General features: G+C 41.8%; 1 protein-coding gene across 1 annotated transcript in view; it reads right to left on the minus strand.

The window, feature by feature from the left end:
• Positions 1-9,132: 9,132 nt before the first annotated feature.
• The window catches only part of LOC139918262 (GON-4-like protein), a 67,111-nt gene continuing 52,718 nt past the window's right edge, over positions 9,133-23,525 (minus strand). The window contains exons 24-30 of the mRNA XM_078287213.1: positions 21,675-21,818; positions 20,029-20,334; positions 19,450-19,548; positions 19,130-19,274; positions 14,405-15,434; positions 11,997-12,099; positions 9,133-10,157 (exon numbers count right to left, since the gene is read on the minus strand). Of these exons, the coding sequence (XP_078143339.1) occupies positions 10,041-10,157; positions 11,997-12,099; positions 14,405-15,434; positions 19,130-19,274; positions 19,450-19,548; positions 20,029-20,334; positions 21,675-21,818 (1,944 nt within the window). The 3' untranslated portion in view covers positions 9,133-10,040. The remainder of the gene's footprint in view (positions 10,158-11,996; positions 12,100-14,404; positions 15,435-19,129; positions 19,275-19,449; positions 19,549-20,028; positions 20,335-21,674; positions 21,819-23,525) is intronic.

A 23,525-nucleotide genomic window follows, 5' to 3' on the forward strand; every position in this document is an offset into this window, starting at 1 on the left:
ACCCTAACCCTAACCCTAACCCTAAACCCTAACCCTAAACCCTAACCCTGACCTAACCCTAACCCTAACCCTAACCTAACCCTAACCCTAACCCTAACCCTAACCCTAACCCTAACCCTAACCCCCACCCATATCCTCACCCCAACCCCACCTTTCCCACATCTAAATCCTATCTCACCCTAATCCCTAACCTTAACCACACCCACACCCATCCCCTAACCTCAACCCCACCCTTTACCTATCCCTAACCCCAACCTTTGACCCCCACCCCTGCCCCCAACCTTCATGGGATCACAATTTGACCCACACTTTTGACCCCAAAAATCCAGGGGAGCAGTGGGCAATTTCTGACCCCTGCTCCTGACCTTTAGAGGCCTGCACGTCACCCCTATGTTTGACCCCAGGGGCCTACACCTCACCCCTATGTTTGACCCCAGGCCCACACGGGCTACGGGGAATTTTTCAGCATCAAACTGATGGAACAAAACACCCCACACCCCACACCACCACTACGAAATCAGATGGGGGGTTAGGCTCAGGTGGGGGGCTTGATCGGTCTCAGGGACTCACAGTGATGGCCAGTGCATTTAGTTTCGTCTCCTACGGAGACAAAACCAACCTTATTCTTCACCTAACCACCGGAGGATGCACAACCAAGATCCATCTTGGTGAGGTTTCTCAGCTTCAGAACAAAGGAAACTATACTCCATTTGGCATGGCAAAAGAAAGGTTTTAACTGGCAGGGGAAGCGAATAAACCTGGACAACGACTATGCACCACGCATTCTTCAAAAGCGAATGGAATACGCAGAGGTACGGAAGGTGCTGAAAGATCGACAAATCCGGTTCCAAACCCTATACCCGGCACGACTAAGAGTCAAACATGACGATGAAACCCGCATCTATGAGACCGTGGAGAAGGCGACTCAGGACCTGTCGAGGAGAGGATTCCCCCTGGAGATCATCAAACCCCCAGAGACACTGATGGAACAATTGCGACAGCTAACCTGGGAGAGAAGCAACCAGCGACCTGAGAGACGCGCCTCCCGCACCAAGCGAGTGGTGAACTTCAAGGAGAAACTGCAAGCCTTTAGCAGAGCCTCAACATCCACAACTTAAAAGATTGGACATACTTTTTTGCTTGCTCTGCTCCTCTCAAGGACACTCCGGTAATTAGTTTTCAAAAATCCGAAGGCTGGGGGTTGGTGAGTCCATCGATATAGCTTTTGATCAATAATAGAAATGTTATTAACCTGGTAGATACACTTAGTATAATAATGATAGGGACATGACGGTATTTTTTGGTGCAGCTATCTTCAGCAAGGGCCCCCTCTGTCGGTCTCGGGAGAGGGGCTTTCCCTTGGAGCCGTTTTTAAGAGGTTCAGGTAAGGTCATAGAAGAGACCTCTATATTGGAAGTCACACTAAATGATATGGCTAAATATCATACTCTCTTATTACATTCTTTTTGTTCAATGTTCAACTGTTTTTTACTCTCTGTCAGTTCCTACAGGGAGGGGAAAGCTTGTCAAGTTTATGATTGGGTAATGGTGCTAAATCACTTAAATGCAAAGTAGACCTATAAGAGTAGCTTCTTTTAACGTTAACGGGGTACTCAATCCGATTAAGAGAGGGAAGATTCTGTCAGAATTAAAGAAGGATAAAATCCAAATAGCTTTTCTGCAAGAATCTCATCTTAGTGACACTGAACATACCAAATTAAACAAAATGGGCTTCAAACATGCATACTCATCTTCTTATAAATCAGGACACCGGAGGGGAGTGGCCATACTGTTATCAAGTGCGGTAAATTATGAACACATATCAGAAACCAGGGACAAAGAAGGCAGATTTGTTTTGATAATTGGGAAAGTGGAAGGAACCTTAGTGAGTCTTCTTAACGTGTATGCTCCTCCAGGTAGTGACTGGTCTTTCTATAGACAAATATTTGAATTAATGACAACAAAAAGCCAGGGGATTTAAATTTGTGGATGAGACTTTAATGTACGTCTGAACCCAAGACTGGACTCTTCTAGTGGAAATTCAGATTCCAAAGGTATCAGTAAGAAGATAAACACCTTAATGAAGGAAATGGGCATTATAGATGTTTGGAGAGAAATGTATCCATCCAGTCGGGATTACATTCACTACTCCTCACCTCATGCAACCTATTCCAGGATAGATTCTTTTTTCATTTTCAACAGAGACCTTCATAGAATAGGACAGTGTGATATTGGTCCAATCGCTCTCTCAGATCATAGTCCTATATATATGTTACTGTATCTCAATAGTAAATCAAGATCTACGCTTTGGAGACTGAATTCAAATATTTTAAATAATCCACAGACCAAAGAAAAGTTAAAGAACGAAATTAAAATGTACTTAGATCTGAATGACAATGGCGAGGTGACTCCATCTGTGCTATGGGATGCACTTAAAGCGGTAATTAGGGGAAAAATAATATCTATCACTTCTCATGATAAGAAACTTAGAAAGCAAAAACTTCAGAATCTGGAGGGTAAATTAAAGCAGTTACAGAGAGACCATGTAGACACTTTGAATGAAGAGGCTAAATCAAATATTACGAAAATAAGGACCGAAATAGATGAAATAAATACACAAGAAATACAAAAAATGTATTATTTATAAAACAGCGTTATTATGAAGTTGGTGGGAAATCTTTGAAACTTCTATCTTACAGACTACGAAAACAACAAGCAGACAATACTATATACAAGATAAGAAATCCTGACTCAGGAGAGATTGAGACAAGTCTAGAAAGAATCCAACAGAGTTTTGAAAAGAATTATAAATCACTGTACTCCCAACCACAAATTAATGACGACCTTGAGATTGAGTCATTTTTAGCCTCATTGAATCTACCTTCTATTACTAATGAACAAAATGAAAAATTAATAGCTGAAATAACAAAAGAGGAATTATACTCAGCAATTGTGAGACTAAAAGCAAATAAATCCCCGGGTACAGATGGTTTCACTTCCGAGTGGTATAAATCAATGCAAGAACAGTTGGGTCCAACATTACTGAAAGCCCTTAATTGGGTGCTACAGAAAAGGGAAATTCCATCCTCATGGAGGGATGCGATCATCTCTGTCATACCAAAGGACGGGAAAGACAAACTAGATTGCGGTAATTATCGTCCCATTAGTGTATTAAATGTGGACTATAAATTGTTCACATCCATACTGTCCAGGAGAATAGAAAATATTCTACCAGAACTCATCCATTTAGACCAGACAGGTTTCATCCGACAAAGACAAACACAAGATAATATCAGGAGAACACTGCACGTTATTAGACATGTCACATAACAGAAAATAGAGACAGCCATTATAAGTTTAGACGCTGAGAAGGCATTTGACTCAGTCAGATGGTCCTTCTTATACAAAGTGTTATCAAAATTTGGCTTTCACAAGTCTATCATTGAAACATTTAAAGCACTATATGACAAACCTTCCGCAAAGATAAAAATTTATGGTGATTTATCAAATTCATTCATCCTAGAATGAGGAACAAGACAAGGTTGCTGTGCCTCACCACTCCTCTTCGCCTTGTTTATAGAACCCTTGAGCCAATGGATTAGACAAAATGCAGATATTAAGGGGATAGATATGTTATCGGGGGAACAAAAATTGGCTTTATTTGCTGATGACGTATTGATATACCTAACACAGCCCACACAGTCACTCCCAAAACTGATGAGTCTACTAGAAAAATATGGGGCACTCTCAGGTTATAAGCTTAATGTTCAGAAAACCCAGGTAATTACATTTAATTACGACCCACCCAACCATATTAGAGGAAAATATAAATTGAAATGGGATGCAGAATCAATCAGGTACCTTGGTATCAGCTTGTCTAAAGATATCTCAAAATCATTCTACCTTAATTATGGCCCATTAAATGCAAAAATAAAGTCAGACATACTAAGATGGAATGTTATTCCCTTTTTGAGTTTGAGTTCCAGAGTAGAGTCAATTAAAATGAACATTCTGCCATGAATGCTATATCTTTTTCAGACTCTTCCAGCGAAGATACCGACCAAGCAGTTTATGGAATGGAACAGGTTGATATCCAGATACTTATGGCAAGGGAAAAAACCCAGGATCAGGTATAAAACTTTACAACTAAGAAAGGAATGTGGTGGCTTGGGACTCCCCTGCTTACAAGAATACTACTATGCAGCACAGTTAAGGCCATTCATTTGCTTGTGTACACCAGCATACTCTGCAAGATGGAAAGAAATTGAAAGTGCAATGATAGAAGGGATACCTATAGCAGCGACGATAGCAGATACTGAATTACAAAATAAGATGGTAAATAAAATGACCCTTGGATTGATATATTATGGAAAACCTGGCAGGAGACAGTAAAATTATGTGGATTAGGTGATTCATTTAAACTGTTACGGTGGTGTGCCTACGATACGGAATTTGTTCCAAATAGATCTGATGATAGATTTCAAAAATGGATCACAAAAGGCCTTACTAATTATTATACATTTGTTGACAAGGGTGCATTCCAGAGCTTTGAATCCTTACAGAAAAAACATGGTCTGGAACGAAATGATTTCTATAGATACCTCCAAGTTCGGCATTATTTCAACCAGAACCTGGGTGTAGCTTTAGAAACAGGAGAGACAGGAATCATGAAAATATTCTTGTCAATATCCAAATCCACAACATGTAATAAGATTATCTCCAGAATGTATAATGGCATTCTCCAGTCCAAGTCTGAGAATACACTGTATATAAAAGAGAAATGGGAGAAGGAGGGAAATTTTAATATTTCAGAGGAGGGCTGGAGAAGAATATGTCAAGCACAATGGAATTCAACTAGTTCAACTACATGGTGAGAATTCTGTTGGAAAAACGTTGTAAGGTTTTTTATAACGCCCTTGCAAAAACGACATCAGGGAAGTGGTGGCAGTTGTTGGAGACTATGTGGGATAAATGACGCCAGTCACTTCCATATTTTCTGGAACTGCCAGGTTATTGTGCCTTATTGGCAGGAAATTCATGAACATATTAATAATGTCTTTGGAGTCGACATTCCTTTTAGATGTGATACTGTATACATGGGTGACATCTCATTTGAAGGGTGGAATGTCAATGATAAAAAACTGGTACAAATACTTCTGGCAGCAAGCAAAAAGGCTCTCACAAGGAAGTGGCTAAAATCAGAACCACCCACCATTGATGAATGGATAGAAATAATATATGAAATATATATTATGGAAAGGTTGTCATTTTCCCTCAAAGTCCAAAAAGAATTTTTTTTCCGGATTTGGACCAAGTGGACTGAGTACATTAAACCTATAAGGTCAGACTTTAGCTGACTTGATAGAATGAGTGAGAGTATAATGTGATTAATATTATTTCATTACATCTAACAGCTCGCTCTTTACTCATTTTTTTCTTTTTTACCTCCTTCAACCCTTTGTAGTATCTAAGGTGACAGCTTCCCATGTTCAACTGTAAATAATTAAAGCTAATGTTATAAAAGAAAACCTCTGGAAGAGCTAGGCTGTAAAATGGTTATGAAACGTACTGCAACTTTTTTTTTTTGTTTTGTTTTAAATGTGCATAATGCTATGTGAATCTACTTGCAGTAATATTGATATTATGTAAAAAGATGAATGTGAAATGTATGCTTTTCCAGAATAAAAATAAAAAATGTCAAAAAAAAAAAGAAAGCAAAACTGAAAGTCTTATTCGGGCATCCCAACTCAAGAAATCTTATTTTACACAATCTAGGAGACTTCTCATCTAATATAAAGCCAGTGGCCAGAAACTTAGGAATGATTTTTGACAGTGACCTGACTTTTGAGGAGCAGGTAAAGAGAGTCGTGCAGTCCTGCTACCTTCAACAGAGAAATATATAAAAAATCTAGTCATTTTTATCTCACACTGATTTAAACAAGGTAATTCATGCTTTTATATCATCTTGCCTAGACTATTGCAACTCTCTATATACATACCTCAGTCAAAAAACACTCTCACGTCTCCAGCTTGTTCAAAAAGCTGCAGCTAGGATTTTAACTGGCACCAAACATAGAGACCATATTACCCCAATCTTAGCACATCTGCACTGGTTACCAATTGGATTTATAATTGATTTTAAGATTTTAATTATTACATTTAAAGCACAGCAAGTTCTAGCCCCTAGCTATATTGCTGACCTGTTAACTCCTTATGAGCCGGAATGCAGCCTTCGATCCTCAGGCAAGGCTCTTTTGGCTTTTCCACAGTCTAGGCTCAAGACTAAAGGTGACTATGCTTTCTCTATTAGGGTGCCTCGACTTTGGAATGACCTGCCTGAGGAAATTAGGCTAGCTAAATCAGTTTCATCTTTTAAATCCCTTCTAAAACACACACACTTATATAGACAGGCTTTTATGTGAATCACTCCTTATGCACTGCCATTAGGGAGTTTGGAATCACTGAGAGGTCTTTGTGTTTTTTGGGGGAGACTGGTGCTTTTGTTCGCTGGGGTGGCGTTGAATTGGTCGGGGAGTGCAGCCGGGGCGTTGATGGTGTTGCGGACTGCTGTTTCTGTTTCGGGTGGCTGTTCTGTTCCTCAGACTTTCTGTTTGTCGGGAGTCCTCCGTGTGCGTCGGAGGCGGCTTTGCTGACCTTGGGCGTTCTGGCTGTTAGGTTCTCAGGATGTTCGGATAGTTGGTTACGGGTTGATTGGGGTTTCGCCCCGCGCTTCCTATGGCACTTGCCATGGGTGTGGTTGGCTTGTGGGGCGCTTCTCGCGGGCCTTGTGGTTGGGATGTTCCTGCGGGGGCTCAATGGGGTTTGTATCAAATGGTTTTGCTGGCTGGTCCATCGGAGGCGGTGCTCCTCTCTGCTGACTCATCGGTTGGTTGTTGTTTTGGGGGACGGGGGCTGTTTCCGTGCGTGGGGTTGGTGGGAGGTAGCCTGGTAAGACCATCCTGATCATGTGACCTCACATTCTGTTTCGCTCCACGGATCAGTCTGGACTTCTAGCCGCCCACATCGATTTCCTGAAATTACAATGTAACCGGGCCAATCAGGGACTGTGTCGTAGCTGATAACGTGAAATACAGGCCGCCGCTGGCAAAACAGTAATGCCACGAGAAGCAACGACCGGTAACGTTAACGTTAGTAGAGTAAACACAGCCATAAGTGCAGTTATTGCAGAAATAGACTCAATAACAACAATTAAACAAGAACAAGAGTACGCACTAGCGGAGTTTCTCGGCGGAAAAGACGTTTTCGCCGTTCTTCCGAGTGGATTTGAATTTGGATTCGCTGATTGGTTGAAGGAGTTTGTCTGTCAAGGCAAGTACTCCCACCCACTGAAATCGATGTGGGTGGCTAGAAGTCCAGACTGATCCGTGGAGCGAAACAGAATGTGAGGTCACGTGATCAGGATGGTCTTACCAGGCTAGGTGGGAGGCTGGGTATTTCATGCTGGGGTGTACGCCTTTGTGTGGGGGTCTTCGGTTTCTTGGCGGTGTCGCGCTTGGAGTGGCCTTCGTCTCTCGGGGAGGTGGTCGGCCAGCGGGTTTGTGGAGACGGGTGCTGTCTCTGGTGGGTTGGTCAGTGCGGTCGCCTGGACTGGGTCATGTCAGGTTTTTGTGGGGGTGGCTTGATCGTGGGGTCCGTGGGGGGTGCCCTGCGGGGCGATCGCACCCATGGCAGGTGCTGCAGGGGGCGTGGGGTGGGGCTTTGCTTGGATGTCTTAGGGGGCCTGGCAGCTGGGGTGCCTGGGGTCTGCGGGGCTGTCACTGCTGTGCATGGAGGATTCTTTGATGGGTGGAGGTTTTGGGGAGCGGAGCAGTTGTTTGGAGTGGAGTGGTTTGTGGCATTGTTGGTGTCTTGGCTGTATCGGTTTCTTTCGGGGGCTTGGAGATTTCTTGGTGGTTCCAGACTCTTGATCGGTAGTGTACTTGTACTTGTATCTCCATTTTATTGCTTTCTTGTGGTTAGGCACACACTTTTATGTAAAGTTCCATCTGTTTTTAATTGTATCTCTGTTCGTTTTTTAGTTTTATCTGTTTATCTCTTGTATGACCTTTTATTCCTATTTTTATTATTTTGTTTTCATTTTTATTATACAGCTCTATTATTTATTTTATTTAATTAATTTTAATTAATTGTGGTAGTTTTACATCATTGTCTCTTTGGGTTTTATTGTATGTAAAGCACTTTGTAAACATTGTTTTTAGAAATGTGCTATACAAATAAAGTCACTATTATTGTTGAATCCAGGCCTTGAAGAATTCAGGCTGTTCTGGTGGCAAAATGTCACAGTGAAAGGTGATAATTCTCTTTTCACCTGCCTCCGTCCACATGGAGGTCAGAGTGATTTATTATAGGAATCATTATCAGCCTTAGGTGTTTTGCTCCCATTTGCAACATGACAGCATTAAATGTTAGATGGTAATCCATTTTCTGTCTTTCTTGTCACACAGGTCTGACCTGTCTCACAAGACTAATTATGCTGTCTGTTAATAGGGTTAGGGTTAGGGTTAGGGTTAGTATGATTATATCTACACCAGCTAAACTCCCCCAGAGTGACAAACTGGGCTGAACTGAGAACATGGAGGACAGAACAGACTGTTCTTCTGGAGGAACTTCAGACCATCAACATGTTCTAGCAGTCAGTGGTGGACAGGGTTGTGCTATGTAGTGGTATGCTGGGAGGACTGGTAAAACAAACTGCTTAAAGTTAGTTCTGGTTAAAGTTAGTTCGGGTTCTGTTGAAGGTCTGAGCCTGGAAGCTGCAGACGATGAAGACTAAATTTAAGTCTGTCCTAAACAACAGAAAATCTTCAGCCTCCCACCTCAGCAGCCCAGGATCCAACATGGAGGATGTTTTGTCCCAACAGCTTCATGTCCAGATCTTACCGGTGGATCCAACAACAGGAGCAGCAGGAAGCCTGAATTGTCTATATGAACTATTCTGGTAAGTCCTGTATGATACTGTGCTCTACTAGTCTATACAGCATCAGGTTTATGTCTTCAGTTATATGTATATAATGTCCTGAGTGTTCAATTAACATATCTTGCACATTGCAGATTTTTCTGTATATACGGTTTTCACCATCTAGTAATTGCACAAATTTCTACATGTCTGTACACATCAATTTATTCAATTTACACTTGCCTTGGCTTCCTGTACATCTGTACATATCTACTGAAAATAAAAATAGTGAATACATCTGGATGGTATGAAGTTCTGTCAATGCATGTCTATGGCTAGACTATTTTTTCTATTTTTCTGTCAGAATTTTTTAATAATTCTACACCTTTTCATAATGCACAAATCTCACATTGTCTTCTGTCTCAGTAAATTCTGCTGGAGCAGATGATGCTGCTGCTGTTTTACACATTCAGTTAATGCTGGACTCTTTTCTGCACATTTTTTCATTAATACATTTTCGTCTTTGATGTATCCTACTAGTACTTGCGGCAACGGCCCAATTTCTCCACAGGAATCATACAATTTTCATTTGATCTAATCTATTCTAAAACAGGTAGACAGAATACAGAATACTCCGAAATAAAACTGGTTTAATGTGAAGAAAATACAACTACTGAATGATATCAGTTTGTCTTTCAATCTACAGCCAAATATTTATAAAAAGCATTAAAACTTCACTGTGCTTCATATTGACAGTGTCCATCTGTACAGTAGAGATATCTAAGACCTTGAACATTTACAGTCAACACCGGAAATCCTCCCATCCAATAAAAGTCTTGTGTTTTTGGGGCATCCAGGTGGATCAGTGGTTTAAGGTCCGCGCCATGTAAACATCACATCGTGGGTTTGAATCTGGCCAACTTTGTCGCGTCACACTCCTCTCTCTCCAGTCTTTCCTGTCTCTCTCAACTTTGAACTAGCGAATAAAGACAAAAAATAATCTTTAAAATAAAAAAAAAGTGTTCCGTTTTCAAAAAGCAGCTCTCATCCGTGTCACAGTCTGTCGATCCTGGATGAGTATATCAACATGTCACTTGATCCTGGTCGTTTTGATTGGTTCTTTTCACTCTGGCTCCTCATTGGCGGCTGGTGGCTCATTGGGCGGAGCCTCATCCTCGGAGCTGGTTTGACGAGCCGCTGTACGAAACAGACGCATCAAGTCCCGAAACCTCCGAGAGACCTAGAGAGACAAGATATACTGATTTACTGTCTGTTTACTGAACTTATTTTACCTAAAACTTTTCTTAACTATGAAACACAACACTGCCAAAGCCTCTAAAGAGGCATGAGCTATCCTGTCAGAAAACTGCAGGTAAATTGTGTTGGTACACCATTTACTGTTTATTATACTAACCCTTGCCCATAATGCATCACAATAGTTCAACTCAAAAAATATATTTTGGTCTGTTTGCAAGGTTTATACATGTCAATTGAATGATCAATTTTCTGTAAAATTGAATTAAGGAATTCTAACTGCTCATGAAATTGACTCAAATAAAACTAAAATAAATTATCTGAATGAATTTAAATATATGTATATATATATATATACGTATAATATATATTTTTGGTCATGATGCCAACACATTTCAAATGTGTCTGAAAGACAAATCAATAAAGTGAAATGATGAAACTCTACGTTAACTGGTTCCATAGATCCAATGACAGCTAGGGATGGGGACAATAACCGGTATTAATATATATCGCTGTAAAAAACGAAGAAAGAATAACAAACTCAAACACACAGCAGAGCCTCAGTTCTCGCTCATCTGTCATCATTAGTGTGCTTGATGTAGGCAAAGCACATTATTACTATCCTCTTTAATATTCTTCTTATTCCTCTTCCGGAAATTTTTTTGCACACTTTCTTCGTCTACAGTTTTTATGTTACATAGACATATCATACATCAAACTGTGTGTTCTACGTCGGGTGAGTGCGTTTGTATTTTTCTAAGAGATTTGTCACAGGGATTCAGGGAGAGAGAGTTAGAAGACTGGACTGTAACGTTGGAACGCTTCGAACACTTCCATGACATCAGTTATGGATGTATGGACTTTTATTCTTCATGAGAAGTCTACAGCAGAATTATGGCGGCTGGACCTTCATTGATTATGATTCTGGCCACATTCTCAGGATTTTCAACACAGACGGAAAAGGCGGAAGGTCATGTAAACACACAGACACACAAAATCTATACATCTATATTATATTGCTGTTTATTCCGGTGCATGTTGCACAAAGACAGTCTCCTGCTCCAGAACTGCTGTCTGATCTACCGCTACGAAACCTTCCACAGTTTAAACAGTTCTATGCTGTTGATATATGATGGTAAAAACTATTTTTGCGGCCAAATGTTTAGTTAGAACTAGATTCAGCTAGCAGATGTGTGTTTTGTGTAAAAGATTTTGAATTTATTCACTTTGGTGAATGCAATCTTTTCATTGTGGAAATGATTTGACTAAACCTGTATCTTTTCTTTTTATTTAAGTATTTTGCATTTATTACCAACAAAGTGATCTTCCTTAAAGGTGTGATCATCATTGGAGCAATAACAATTAGGGTTATACTGTAATTATATTTAATTATATTAAAATAAATTATATATAATTATATATATTTACATATATGAGAGAGAAAATCAAGTAATTTCTATCTTGCGCTGGTTTAGAGAAAGTAATTCATGCTTTTATTTAATCTCATTGTCTCTAGCTGCCTCCATATTACTCCAATCGTAGCACATTTAGAATTGATTTTAAGATTTTACTGATTTTAGCCCCTAGCTATACTGCTGACCTTTCAACTCCATGTGATCCTCAGCCAAGTCTGTTCTGTCTAACAGTCTGACCGGATTTTCTCTATCAGTGAAGGAAGTTTAGTTCTATTTCTTTACTTTTTGTTTTTAAAATGGACAGTAGAGGTTATAAACTAGATTCAGTGCTGTAGACACAAAAACAGAATTCTGCTACTGTAGAAAATCAACCAACCACAGCCCCGATAGGAAACCGAACAGCCAATCACCTCATTGGGAGTCTTGTTGCCGAGCAGAGTGGAGACGGCCTGGAATGTGTTCTGATTGGCTCCTTCCTGCTGACAGGCGGTTAAAATGACTCGATCTGCTTCTCTGGAAAACAACAAGAAACAGCAGTTTACACACAGGAGGAGAGGAGAGAGGAGGAGAGAGGAGCAGAGAGGAGGAGAGAGGAGAGAGGAGCAGAGAGGAGGAGATAGGAGCAGAGAGGAGTAAAGAGGAGAAAAGAGGAGCAAAGAGGAGGAGAGAGGAGGAGAGAGGAGCAGAGAGAAGCAGAGAGGAGCAGAGAGGAGAGAGGAGTAGAGAGGAGGAGAGAGGAGCAGAGAGGAGAGAGGAGAAAGGAGTAAAGAGGAGGAGAGAGGAGCAGAGAGAAGCAGAGTGGAGCAGAGAGGAGTAAAGAGGGGGAGAGAGGAGCAGAGAACAGGAGAGAGGAGCAGAGAGGAGTAAAGAGGAGGAGACAGGAGTAAAAAGGAGAGAGGAGGAGAGAGGAGTAAAGAGGAGGAGAGAGGAGTAGAGAGGAGAGAGGAGCAAAGAGGAGGAGAGAAGAGTAGAGAGGAGAGAGGAGTAAAGAGGAGGAGAGAGGAGTAGAGAGGAGGAGCAGAGAGGAGAGAGGAGGAGAAAGGAGTAAAGAGGAGGAGAGAGGAGTAAAGAGGAGCAGAGAGGAGGAGAGGAGTATATAGAAGTAATAATAATAATAATATATATACATATATATATATATATATATATATCTCACTAGCAGCAGTAGCGGCTGCAGCCATGTTACACTGTTCTGTTACTTCGCCTGTTCAGGGTGAAGCGAACTGAGAGCTGGTGACGCCCACAAAATGAAATAAGTTGTGATCTTTAATTAAAGTGCCCCCTTCTGGACGACTTGAGGTTATATTTCTTGTGGGCCAAATTTAGCCCATATTAGCTTATTAGCATATTAGATTAACTCTAGTATTTACCATCTCACAGGAAATTCTGCCCCTTCGAGGCTTGAACCCCTGAACACAGACAGTCAGCAGAATGAGAGCTGCAGCATCCTGTCATGTTACATACGGTTCAGACTTTCAACATGAGGCCGCGGCCACACTGATCCTGTCTGTCCGTCTCCGTTCATTTCAATTCAGTGTCAATGAGAGCTGTCAGTTGTCCGGGCAACGCTGATGGACACATCCGTCGGCTTTCTGTCCGTTTTGACAGACAGAAACCCAGTTGAACTTTTTCTGGACGAACGGATTCGTCACCGCAAATCAGAGATGTTCCTATTTTTTTTGTTTTTTTGTTTTAAATAGCGGTGAACACGTTGACGTTCCAAAACAGCGTTTTCTTACGGATCAGTGCGGCCGCAGCCTTACAGGTCTGCTTATGACTTTGTACCAAGACAAACATGCAGCATACCAGATTTCAACTTCATAAAGAAAACCAAACAGTCAGCCTCTTGCTGCTTGTTAGCAGAAATGGGAGACAGCTGACTCTCTGGGTCCAAGTATTACACATATGTAAACAATTACATAAAGGCCCAAAAGTGATTAACTTATACTTTAAAACCAGGAGTGGAAATAGGTAAATCTGTCTGATGTTTAGCATTAAAACCAAGTGTGGAGACACAGTCGGTCTGTCTGATGCACAGCACTAACATGACGTGAAACCAAGTGTGGAAATAGATAGTTTTGTCTGAGTATCACCCTAACCCTCAATATGATGATCAGATTCAGCAATAAAAGCAAAAATGACAGTTAAAAAACATCTGGCTGGAGAGGAGTAAGCAATCAGCTCTTCAGATCTGAGATAAATCTCGTTTCCTTCTGTCTGTTATTCTTATGGACGTACGCTGCTCTGAAGTTTCACACTGTTCACACACACTGGCAACTGAAACTCAAACCAACTAACCAATGCCATCTCCGGTATTATTAAACTCCTAATACTACACAATACATGCAATATTAGTATTTACTAATCTGCATTCAAATGACACTAATATCTGAAATGTGTTAGAGGACTGGATTAATCAGAAGCAGCAGGTGATTTATCAGGTGATTCATCAGGTGATTTATCAGGTGATTCATCAGGTGATTTATCAAGGTGATTTATCAGGTGATTTATCAAGGTGATTTATCAGGTGATTTATCAGGTGATTTATCAGGTGATTTATCAAGGTGATTTATCAGGTGATTCATCAGGTGATTTATCAAGGTGATTTATCAAGGTGATTTATCAGGTGATTCATCAGGTGATTCATCAGGTGATTTATCAGGTGATTCATCAGGTGATTTATCAAGGTGATTTATCAGGTGATTCATCAGGTGATTTATCAAGGTGATTTATCAAGGTGATTTATCAGGTGATTCATCAGGTGATTCATCAGGTGATTTATCACGTGATTCATCAGGTGATTTATCAGCTGTCCTACCTGGTCCACAGGATCACCTTCTCCCCACTGGCTGTCAGAGAAATGTTCTTGGCACAGACTGGGAGGTCAGGAGGAGGACTGGGCCGCAACTGGAGGGGCGCTGAGGAGGAGGAGGAGGTGATGGAGGAGGAGGGGGTGATGGAGGAGGAGGTGGAGGAGGAGGGGGTGATGGAGGAGGAGGTGGAGGAGGAGGGGGTGATGGAGGAGGAGGTGGAGGAGGAGGGGGTGGAGGAGGAGGGGGTGATGGAGGAGGAGGTGGAGGAGGAGGGGGTGATGGAGGAGGAGGTGATGGAGGAGGAGGTGGAGGAAGAGGGGGTGATGGAGGAGGAGGTGGAGGATGGGGTGATGGAGGAGGAGGTGGTGGTGGAGGAGGGGGTGATGGAGGAGGAGGGGGCGATGGAGGAGGAGGTGGAGGAGGGGGTGATGGAGGAGGAGGTGCAAGTGGAGAGGGTAAAGACAGAGGAGGAGGTGCAGATAGAGGTTGATGAGGAAATGGAGGAGGGGGTGCAGATGGAGGACGAAAAGGTGGAGATGGAAGAGGAGACGGAGGAGGGGGTGCAGGTGGAGGAGGTGCAGGTGGAGAGGCTAGAGACAGAGGAGGAGGTGCAGGTGGAGGTTGATGAGGAGATGGAGGAGGGGGTGCAGATGGAAGTGGAGAAGGTAGAGATGGAAGAGGAGGTGGAGGAGGTGGAGGTGCGGCTGGGGAGGGTAGAGACGGAGGAGGGGGTGCAGATGTAGGTGGAGAAGGTGGAGATGGAAGAGGAGGTGCAGGTGGAGGAGGTGCAGCTGGAGAGGGTAGAGACGGAGGAGGAGGTGCAGGTGGAGGAGGTGCAGGTGGAGGAGGTGGGGTGTTGTAATGACCCCAACCTCTCCTCATCCTCCCTGCTCCTCTTCAGCTCTGGACTCTGCTCCCTATCGTTCTTCCTCTCTTCCTCATCCTCATCGTCCTCTTCATCCTCCATTTCATCATCTTCCTCCTCTTTCTCATCAGCCAGAGGGAAGGAGCCTTCCCATGATGCCACGCTTTGTCCTGTTGACAGAAACACCTGGAGTTTCCTTTCAGCTGTATTGGCATCAGATATTAGCTTAAACATCAGCATTTTCTCTTTTGGTGTTTTAATAGATTTTTCCTACATTACTTGTTTTATGTACATCAATACACATTATACATATAGATATATACATTATATACACATTTAAAAATCACCATGTACTTTTTAATTACCTTATCAAAATCACCTAAGCGTGCCGTTGCTTTTATTCTATGAACTAAATCAGCTGTTATGATTAGGTAACGCTGGAGGCATTACTGCCTACTGAAACTTAGTCTAGCTGTCAATGTGGAGCCAACAATCAATCAAATTTTTTTTTTAATCAAGTTTTATTTGTAAATGACAAGTTTTATTTGTTAGTAACAACAAGAACAATTAAAATGGATAGCAAGCAAAACTCAAGTGCAAAAATGACAGAATTACAGGCTATTAGGCTACAATGCATTTAAGAAATATAAAATATAAAAGAAATATAAAAATGTAAAATTTACTTAAAAATAACGGCCTATATATCAAGAAATGAAAATAACTATATACATAGACACGTCTTCTAATAATAATAATAATATTATATTATTATATTATTATATATCAAGAAATCAAAATAACTATATACATAGACTCGTCTTATAATAATAACATATTATTATATTATTATATATCAAGAAATATATACTGTTACAGTGGCCAAAGGAGTGTTCTGAAGGAGTGTTCCGAAGGAGTGCTTCAAAGGAGTGTTCCGAAAGGAATGTTCCGAAGGAGCGCTTCAAAGGAGTGTTCCGAAGGAGTGTTCCGAAGGAGTGCTTCAAAGGAGTGTTCCGAAAGGAGTGTTCCGAAGGAGCGCTTCAAAGGAGTGTTCCCAAGGAGTGCTCCGAAGTAGTGTTCCAAAGGAGTGCTTCAAAGGAGTGTTCCCAAGGAGTGCTCCGAAGTAGCGTTCCAAAGGAGTGCTTCAAAGGAGTGTTCCGAAGGAGCGTTCCGAAGGAGTGTTCCGAAGGAGTGCTTCAAAGGAGTGCTTCAAAGGAGTGTTCCGAAGGAGTGTTCCGAAGGAGTGTTCCGAAGGAGCGCTTCAAAGGACTGTTCCGAAGGGGGATCAAGCAAGGTGCAGCAGTTTCTTCATTGAATCGCTGTAGTACTGACTCCTTCAATGTGTCCTTATGCATGAGCTGCATCATTGGTAGGAGTGAAGACACGGACACATCATTTTCGCTGGACAAAATGTCCGTGAAATTAGCGACCGGTTTTAGAGCTTTATATATGGCCTCCAGAGCTTCAATGTCCTGCAAAGAAAGCGGATCGGAGCGGCTGTCTTCCACCAGAACACGTCCGATAGCTGGAGCCTGTTCAATTATGCGGTTGATCATTTTTGGTTTGGAGCCCCAACGCGTGGGACAGTCCTGTAGAAGGGATGAATGAATCAGCCTATTATAAAATCAGCATATCAGTAGTCCCTCCCCCATTGTCATTACTCCTATATGCTCACTTATCGAGGGCTTGGAGCTAAAGGGGCGTAAGTGTGTTATAGTAGATTTTACAGGAGAGCCAAAACAAATTTTGATCAAACTTGGATCAGCTGCCGTTACCACATACTAAACACAATATTTTAACTTTTTGTGTTATCAGATTGAGCATTACTATAAAAACAATACTGCTACAGTTTAAGTTGAATTATATTTGTTAACTTTTACAAAAAAAAAAAAAAGAAAAAGAGTGAAATACGCCTTTTTGGCACAAACATTGTCCCAATACAGCCATGCAGAATATGGGCGTATGTAAGTAAACAATTGTAAAACACATTCATTTTAATACAAATCTAGCAATTACAATTCAATCAACACTGAAATATAAAACAAAATCAGAATGAATATCTTTATCTTGAAGTAATGCTCAGCAACTTTCACCAAGGCCTTTAAAATTGTAGGCTACATGGAACATATCAAATTGATTGATACATTTTTTCTGTTAAAAACTTTTAATAAACCTTTTTAATAAACCTCTATAGACATAAGAAACTACTTTTGATTCTAAACTACTACTTTTTTTTTCTTTTGCTAGTATAATACATTTTTGTATGTGTCCCAGGACACATCACTTATTGATGTGTCCTGGGACACATTCAAAGACCTGGAAAACTCATACCGTTCATCATAACACTGAGGGAGAACTTCAGCTACCAGCAGTCTTACTATCAGAGCTCATCTTGACCAGTTCACACTCCTAACATTATAAAATAATATTTTGAATCTATAGGCCTAAGTATTTCATGGGAATATTAACATATTTACATTCATCTAATATTGACCTAGAATATTAATTAGGATGAACAGAGGTAAACCTAAACATTTAACATTTAACTAATATTTGTACATAGTAGTTAAATGTTAAATGTTTAGGTTTACCTCTGTTCATCTTGTTGTCCTTGTTTTTAGCTGTATATCTATTCTGTGTAAGTACATTGAGAGCAACGAAAAACCAGAGTCAAATTCCTTGTATGTGTACATACTTGGCCAATAAAGCTGATTCTGATTCTGATATGAATAGGATACTAAAAATGATGTGATCACGCTGCCATGCTAGCATTACTTACGTCAGCATGCATTTTGAGTTGACCTAAGTGCTGTTAGAATCCTCTACCCACAATGCTGGTTCAGTGTCAAAAGTGGGGTTTTGCTTGGTGTCAAAAGGGCGTAAGTGCAACCCGTTTCAACTATGTGAGAAGGTGGCAGAAGAATGTCTGTGGTTCTGGGAATTTGTGACCCAAGTTGAGGTTGTGGCCAAAGCAATTAAGCTTTTGTCCTCCCAACACATCCTTAACGGCAGATTTAATGTTGGCTGCGTTGCCGGTCGTAACGCACGCCATTTTGCTCTTCGGCTTCCGTTCCTCCAGCGGTGTACGGAGTCTCTCTGCCTCTGCGGCTGTGCGGCTCTCGGCAAAGAACGACATCTCAAGGCACCTGGATTGTAATGTCCACTCTGGCATGATGATGTGCACCGTTACTGACATGTTGGGTGTCATATCCACTCTGGACCACATGTCAGCCGTCAGAGAGAAGAACTCAGCTCTCCTCACCAAGACTCCGACTTCATCACAAACTTTATTGTTCATCACAAACTTTATTGTTCATGTCACAGATGGCAGTCTTTGCAAAATATTTGCGGCTAGGCAGCTCGTATTGACGATCCAAAGTTTCAATCATTTCCCTGAAGGAACTTTTCTCCATGTCTATAATGGCAGCGTACCTTTGACTGAACGGGTCATGGCAGTGGTGCATTCATTCCACCTGGAGCAGTCTCACCTGTACTTTGTAGATTTGGCGAATGCAACCACAATTGTAGGCTGCTGGCTTGGTATTTCTTGTGAAGGGTGTGGGGATGTTCGATACCGCAGAAAATATCACGATAGTCACAAAATATCGCGATTCGATATTAGCGAATATCGGCCCAAGCCTATTGCAGACCTCTAATCTTCACAGCCTACAGAAGAAAAGCTAAACCAGAAGAGATAAACCAGGAGAAAAGATAAACCAGAAGAAGAGATAAAAGCAGAAGAAGAGATGAAGCAGAAGAGATAAACCAGGAGAAAAGATAAACCAGAAGAGATAAACCAGAAGAAAATATAAAGCAGAAGAAGAGATAAACCAGAAGAAGAGATGAAGCAGAAGAAGAGATAAAAGACCTGGCTGTGGACTGTTGGCTCCACTGTCATCTTCCTCCTTCAGTTCGGAGTCCAGGTCTTTGTCTCCTTGTTCGTCGTGTGCAGAGCCAATCTGAGAGTACAGAGGATCTAGACTCTTCATGGCTCTGGAGACGCCTTCTGAGGTCTAGAAGAAAAAAATACTCATTTGTCAGAATTTACCATTTTCCTGCAGAAAGACTAGAAAACCACTTGGAGAGACTCGCTGCCTCACAGAACCAAAGTGGAACTAAATCCCAAACCTTTTCCTCTCTGACCCCTTTCATCCACAAATGAAAAACAAGAAAGCATGCATGATAGACCTTGTTGCCATGGCAGCGAGGACAGCCTTTCCTCCTGTGTCGGCGGATCTTGGCATCACGGCAGAGGCAGGGCCAGTCTTTATCCGACCAATCACATTCCTAGAAAGACAACCACAGACCAATCAGAGTCAAGTGGCCCACATGAGTACATCTACTCCTGGGAACAAGGTTTTGTGTTAGAGAAGCAGGCTGAGACCTGAAGGCTGCCGGTTCAAATTCAGCTCCCTGAAATAAAACCGAAGTGCCTTTGAGCAAAGCACATGAAGGGTTAGGGTCCAGTGGAGCAGTCAGTGCTGCAGACGGTGAACTACGACCTCCAGCCAGTCACCATCAAACTACCACCAATAGAAACCAAAAATCTAGATTTTCAGAAAAACCTTAATTTATGCTTTTTCCCCTTAAATGACCCTATCCTCTTATAGCATGCGCTGGTTTGATACTAGTTACTTATGATGTAAACTATGAATTTATGTAAAAAGATTTATGTCAGAGTGTTGACAGTAGAAACCTGTGGTTGTAGGCGGAGCTTAGTGCTTGTCAACTTTGGCAGAAAAGGTTAAAAAGTTAATTTCCACAAACCTTATAGTTGCCGTGGGAACCAATCTTCCTCCTCCGACGTCGGCTTACCATTGGTTGGATCTTATGCCCCTCCTCCTCTTCTTCGAGCTCTGGGAGTGTGACTTCCTCAAAGCCGCTGCTAGCCCCGCCTCCTGACCCTGAGCCAATAGCCTCACCACCGTCGGACCCACCTCCCTCATCTGGCCAATGAGCTTCTTCAAACTGTCCCGGGCGGGCTGGAGCCGGACGGAGCTCATCAAAAAATACCCAGAATTCCCCTTGCAGATGGGTGTGTCCTTTCAGCAGGCTGGCCATCTGTGCTTTCAGCTGAGGGAAATAAAACAACAAATGTGATGGATTTAATATTTACCTTCAATAATCCTATGAAGTTCATGTAATGATGATCAACAGACTTTATAGAGCGGCTTATGCTCCATCTAAAAACTTAAAAAGTCTTTTCATGAAGCCAAGTTAACTGATCAAATATGATGCTTTCTACAGATATGTATGATTCAAAAAGTTAACTTTTGTTTTTCAAGATTCGCACTACTTTCAAAATCTGGCTCTTTGGAAGCTCTTTCAAGGTCCAGAATGTTTCATCATTCCAACCGAAACTGTTGAAGTGTGTTCCTCCCTCCTGCAGTCGCTGCAGGTTTCAGATTTAAGATCAGTTTCAAGATCTTTTTAATGCTTCCTGGAATTGAAATTAAGACCAATTTAAAAACCAAAATCAAGAAACAAAGCTGGCAAAACCAAATAATGTTTTTAAATATAGCTGATGAAAGTTGTGGAACTATAAAACGTCGGCATAAGAAAAAGGACAACTGGAAATTAATTATTGAGGGACATGAAGTCCAACTGTGTTGAGCAAAGCATTTATGACACATTTTGTACTACAAACCCTGTTCTGAATCAGTGTTTCCCCTATAAGTTTTTTAAACTGTGGTGGTGTGAGATGCGGACCCATACCAGGTAGGGGTCCTGACTCCCGGTCCCAAGCTAGCAAAACCAACTGAAGACCTAAAGTAATGCAGTGCTAGATTCGTAGAGGCGGAGAGATAATTTCTTCTCCTATTCTGTTAGTACTGCCAGCGACCGTCATGGATCTCTTTCCATCGACCGAGGGAGATTTAACTGCGTTACTCATGTTGAGTTTAGCGAATGTCAAACTAGGATACTTTGCTTTCAAATGGGACTCTCCGATTGTCCTTTTGACTGAAGATGGTGATCCAGAGGAGAGGAAAGGAGAAGAGGAGGTGAGGAAAGGAGAGGAAAGGAGGAGGGGAGAGGAGGAGAGGAGAGGAGGAGAGGAGAGGAGGAGACAAGGAGAGGAGAGTAGGAGGGGAGGAGGGGAAAGGCCTGTGTAGCGGAGCATGATGCCAGCTGCCTGCCTCAGTCTTGGCTACACAGTCTAACCTACTTAAAGACCATTTTCAGCAAAAATAAAAATATTTTAAAAATATTACAGGGTGAGACCATTAATAATCGGATTAATACTTTTTATGACCTTAAATTTCAATAGTGTATTTTAAGACTTTTTCAGACTTTAAGGACGCAGATCCCTGTACAGTAGACAACTTACTATCTGAACCAATGGAAAGGTTGGCTGCTTTCCTATAATATCTACCACCAAAGTAACCAGATATGTAGTTCCTGATGCTGTGTACCTCGTGGATGCTGGCGGGGCTGAGGTCCGGACCTCCCTGCAGAGCCTTGATGATCTTCTGGTAATGTGAGGGATTCTCTCCAAAGCTAATCTCTAACTGCCTCAGGAAACGACGGCTCCGCTCGAACGCCTGCTGCTCCTCAAACTGGAGAGAACGGAGGCATAGGAGGGAGATTAGCAATGTAAAATCAGTTGGTTCATTTATAGGTGAACCTCATGGTTCTCATAAATACTCATCAAATTCAAGCACTTTTCAATGATTTCAAGATTTCACCCTCAAGGGCCTAGAACCTGTACTCTTTGAGGATGGACTCCAAATCAGCTGGCATTAGAAAATTAGGAATTCAGGTGAGATCGTGGAGGAGCATGCTGTGAGATCGTGAGACCACGAATGTGAGATTGATTCAACATGGCGGCGCCTGTTGCTAGACCTGACTCTTAAAACTTTGCTGCATCTAAGGCTACTTTGTCCTCTACTGGATACTAGTCTGAATAAAATACTGGATATAACACTACAAAATCAGAGTGGAGGAACTACAGGAATTTATTGACAGCTACTACTATCAGTGCATGATGGATACAGAGAGCAATAAACTGGCTAACCGAGAAAGACGGACTCATCCACTGACACCGATGACTTGAATACCACCGAAGTACAGGTTAGTGTACTGGAATCAATCAATAACAAACTAGACATCCTTGGCATGCTTAACCAAGAAATTAAAGACTGTTGGCGATCTCCAAAAAGATAACGTTGAGCTCAAGGCTTCTGTGGAAACACTCACAGTCCAGATGGAATCGCTTACGAAAGAAAACAAAACAATGAAAGAGACAATCTTCGACATCCAAACAAGAAGCATGGGTGATAATTTAATATTTTCTGGAATCGCCGAAAGCACAAGGGACAGCCCTGAATCTCTGGTCAAAAACTTTATGCAATCCGCTCTAAAGCTCCCGTTGGAAACAACAAACAAAATAACCTTCCACTGTATACACGGGCTCGGAGCTCGCATGGGAAACCCAATAATTGCTAAATTCGAACATTTCCAACAAAAAAAACTGGTCAAGAGCAAGGCACGTGAACTGAAAGGGACCGCGTTTGGTCTTAATGACCAATTCCCCCTGGAAATAAATGAGAGTACTGTACCCTATCCTTCAGCAGCACAGGCAGAAGGGAAAACGGGCTTCCTCTACATAGATCGACAGTTATTTTGTGATACCACGACAACGCCCTGGCTCTTCTAAGAAGACTGTAATAATGACTGGCAAATCTCACTGTGTGGAAAATATTGTTCACCCTCTGGTGTAGTTGTCCTGTCCTCAACAACACCTATTCTCTATCCACATCCTACACATGCATCCTCTCTCTCTTTCTCACACACACACCCTCCAATCCCAGTCTCTCTCTCTCTCTCTCTCTCTCTCCTCAATTTTTCAATTCAATTTGCTTTATTGGCATGAAAGTTTACAAACAATGTTGCCAAAGCATGAAGGTACAGAGTGTGTGTGTGTGTGTGTCTGTGTGTGTACATGCGTGTGTGTGTGTGTGTGCGTCTGTGTGTGTGTGTGTACATGCGTGTGTGTGTGTGTGTGTGTGTGTGTGTGAGTGTGTGTGTGCTGGGTTAGCACTCCATCATATAATGACTATCAATAGTCATAACAGTTCAACAATAAATAATACATTCAATAAAGCAAGAATCAAAAACACAACACATTGGTCAACGTGTGTGTGTGTGTGTGTGTGTGTGTGTGCGTGCGCACATGTGTATGTGCGTATGTGTTGGTCACTCACTGTTCCTCAGGTAGTGGCAGGTTAACACATATTGTGCAGTCAGATCTGCTGTGTTTCCTT

This window comes from Centroberyx gerrardi, chromosome 12 (genome assembly GCF_048128805.1).
Source record: "Centroberyx gerrardi isolate f3 chromosome 12, fCenGer3.hap1.cur.20231027, whole genome shotgun sequence".
Classification (NCBI taxonomy): Eukaryota; Metazoa; Chordata; class Actinopteri; order Beryciformes; family Berycidae; genus Centroberyx; species Centroberyx gerrardi.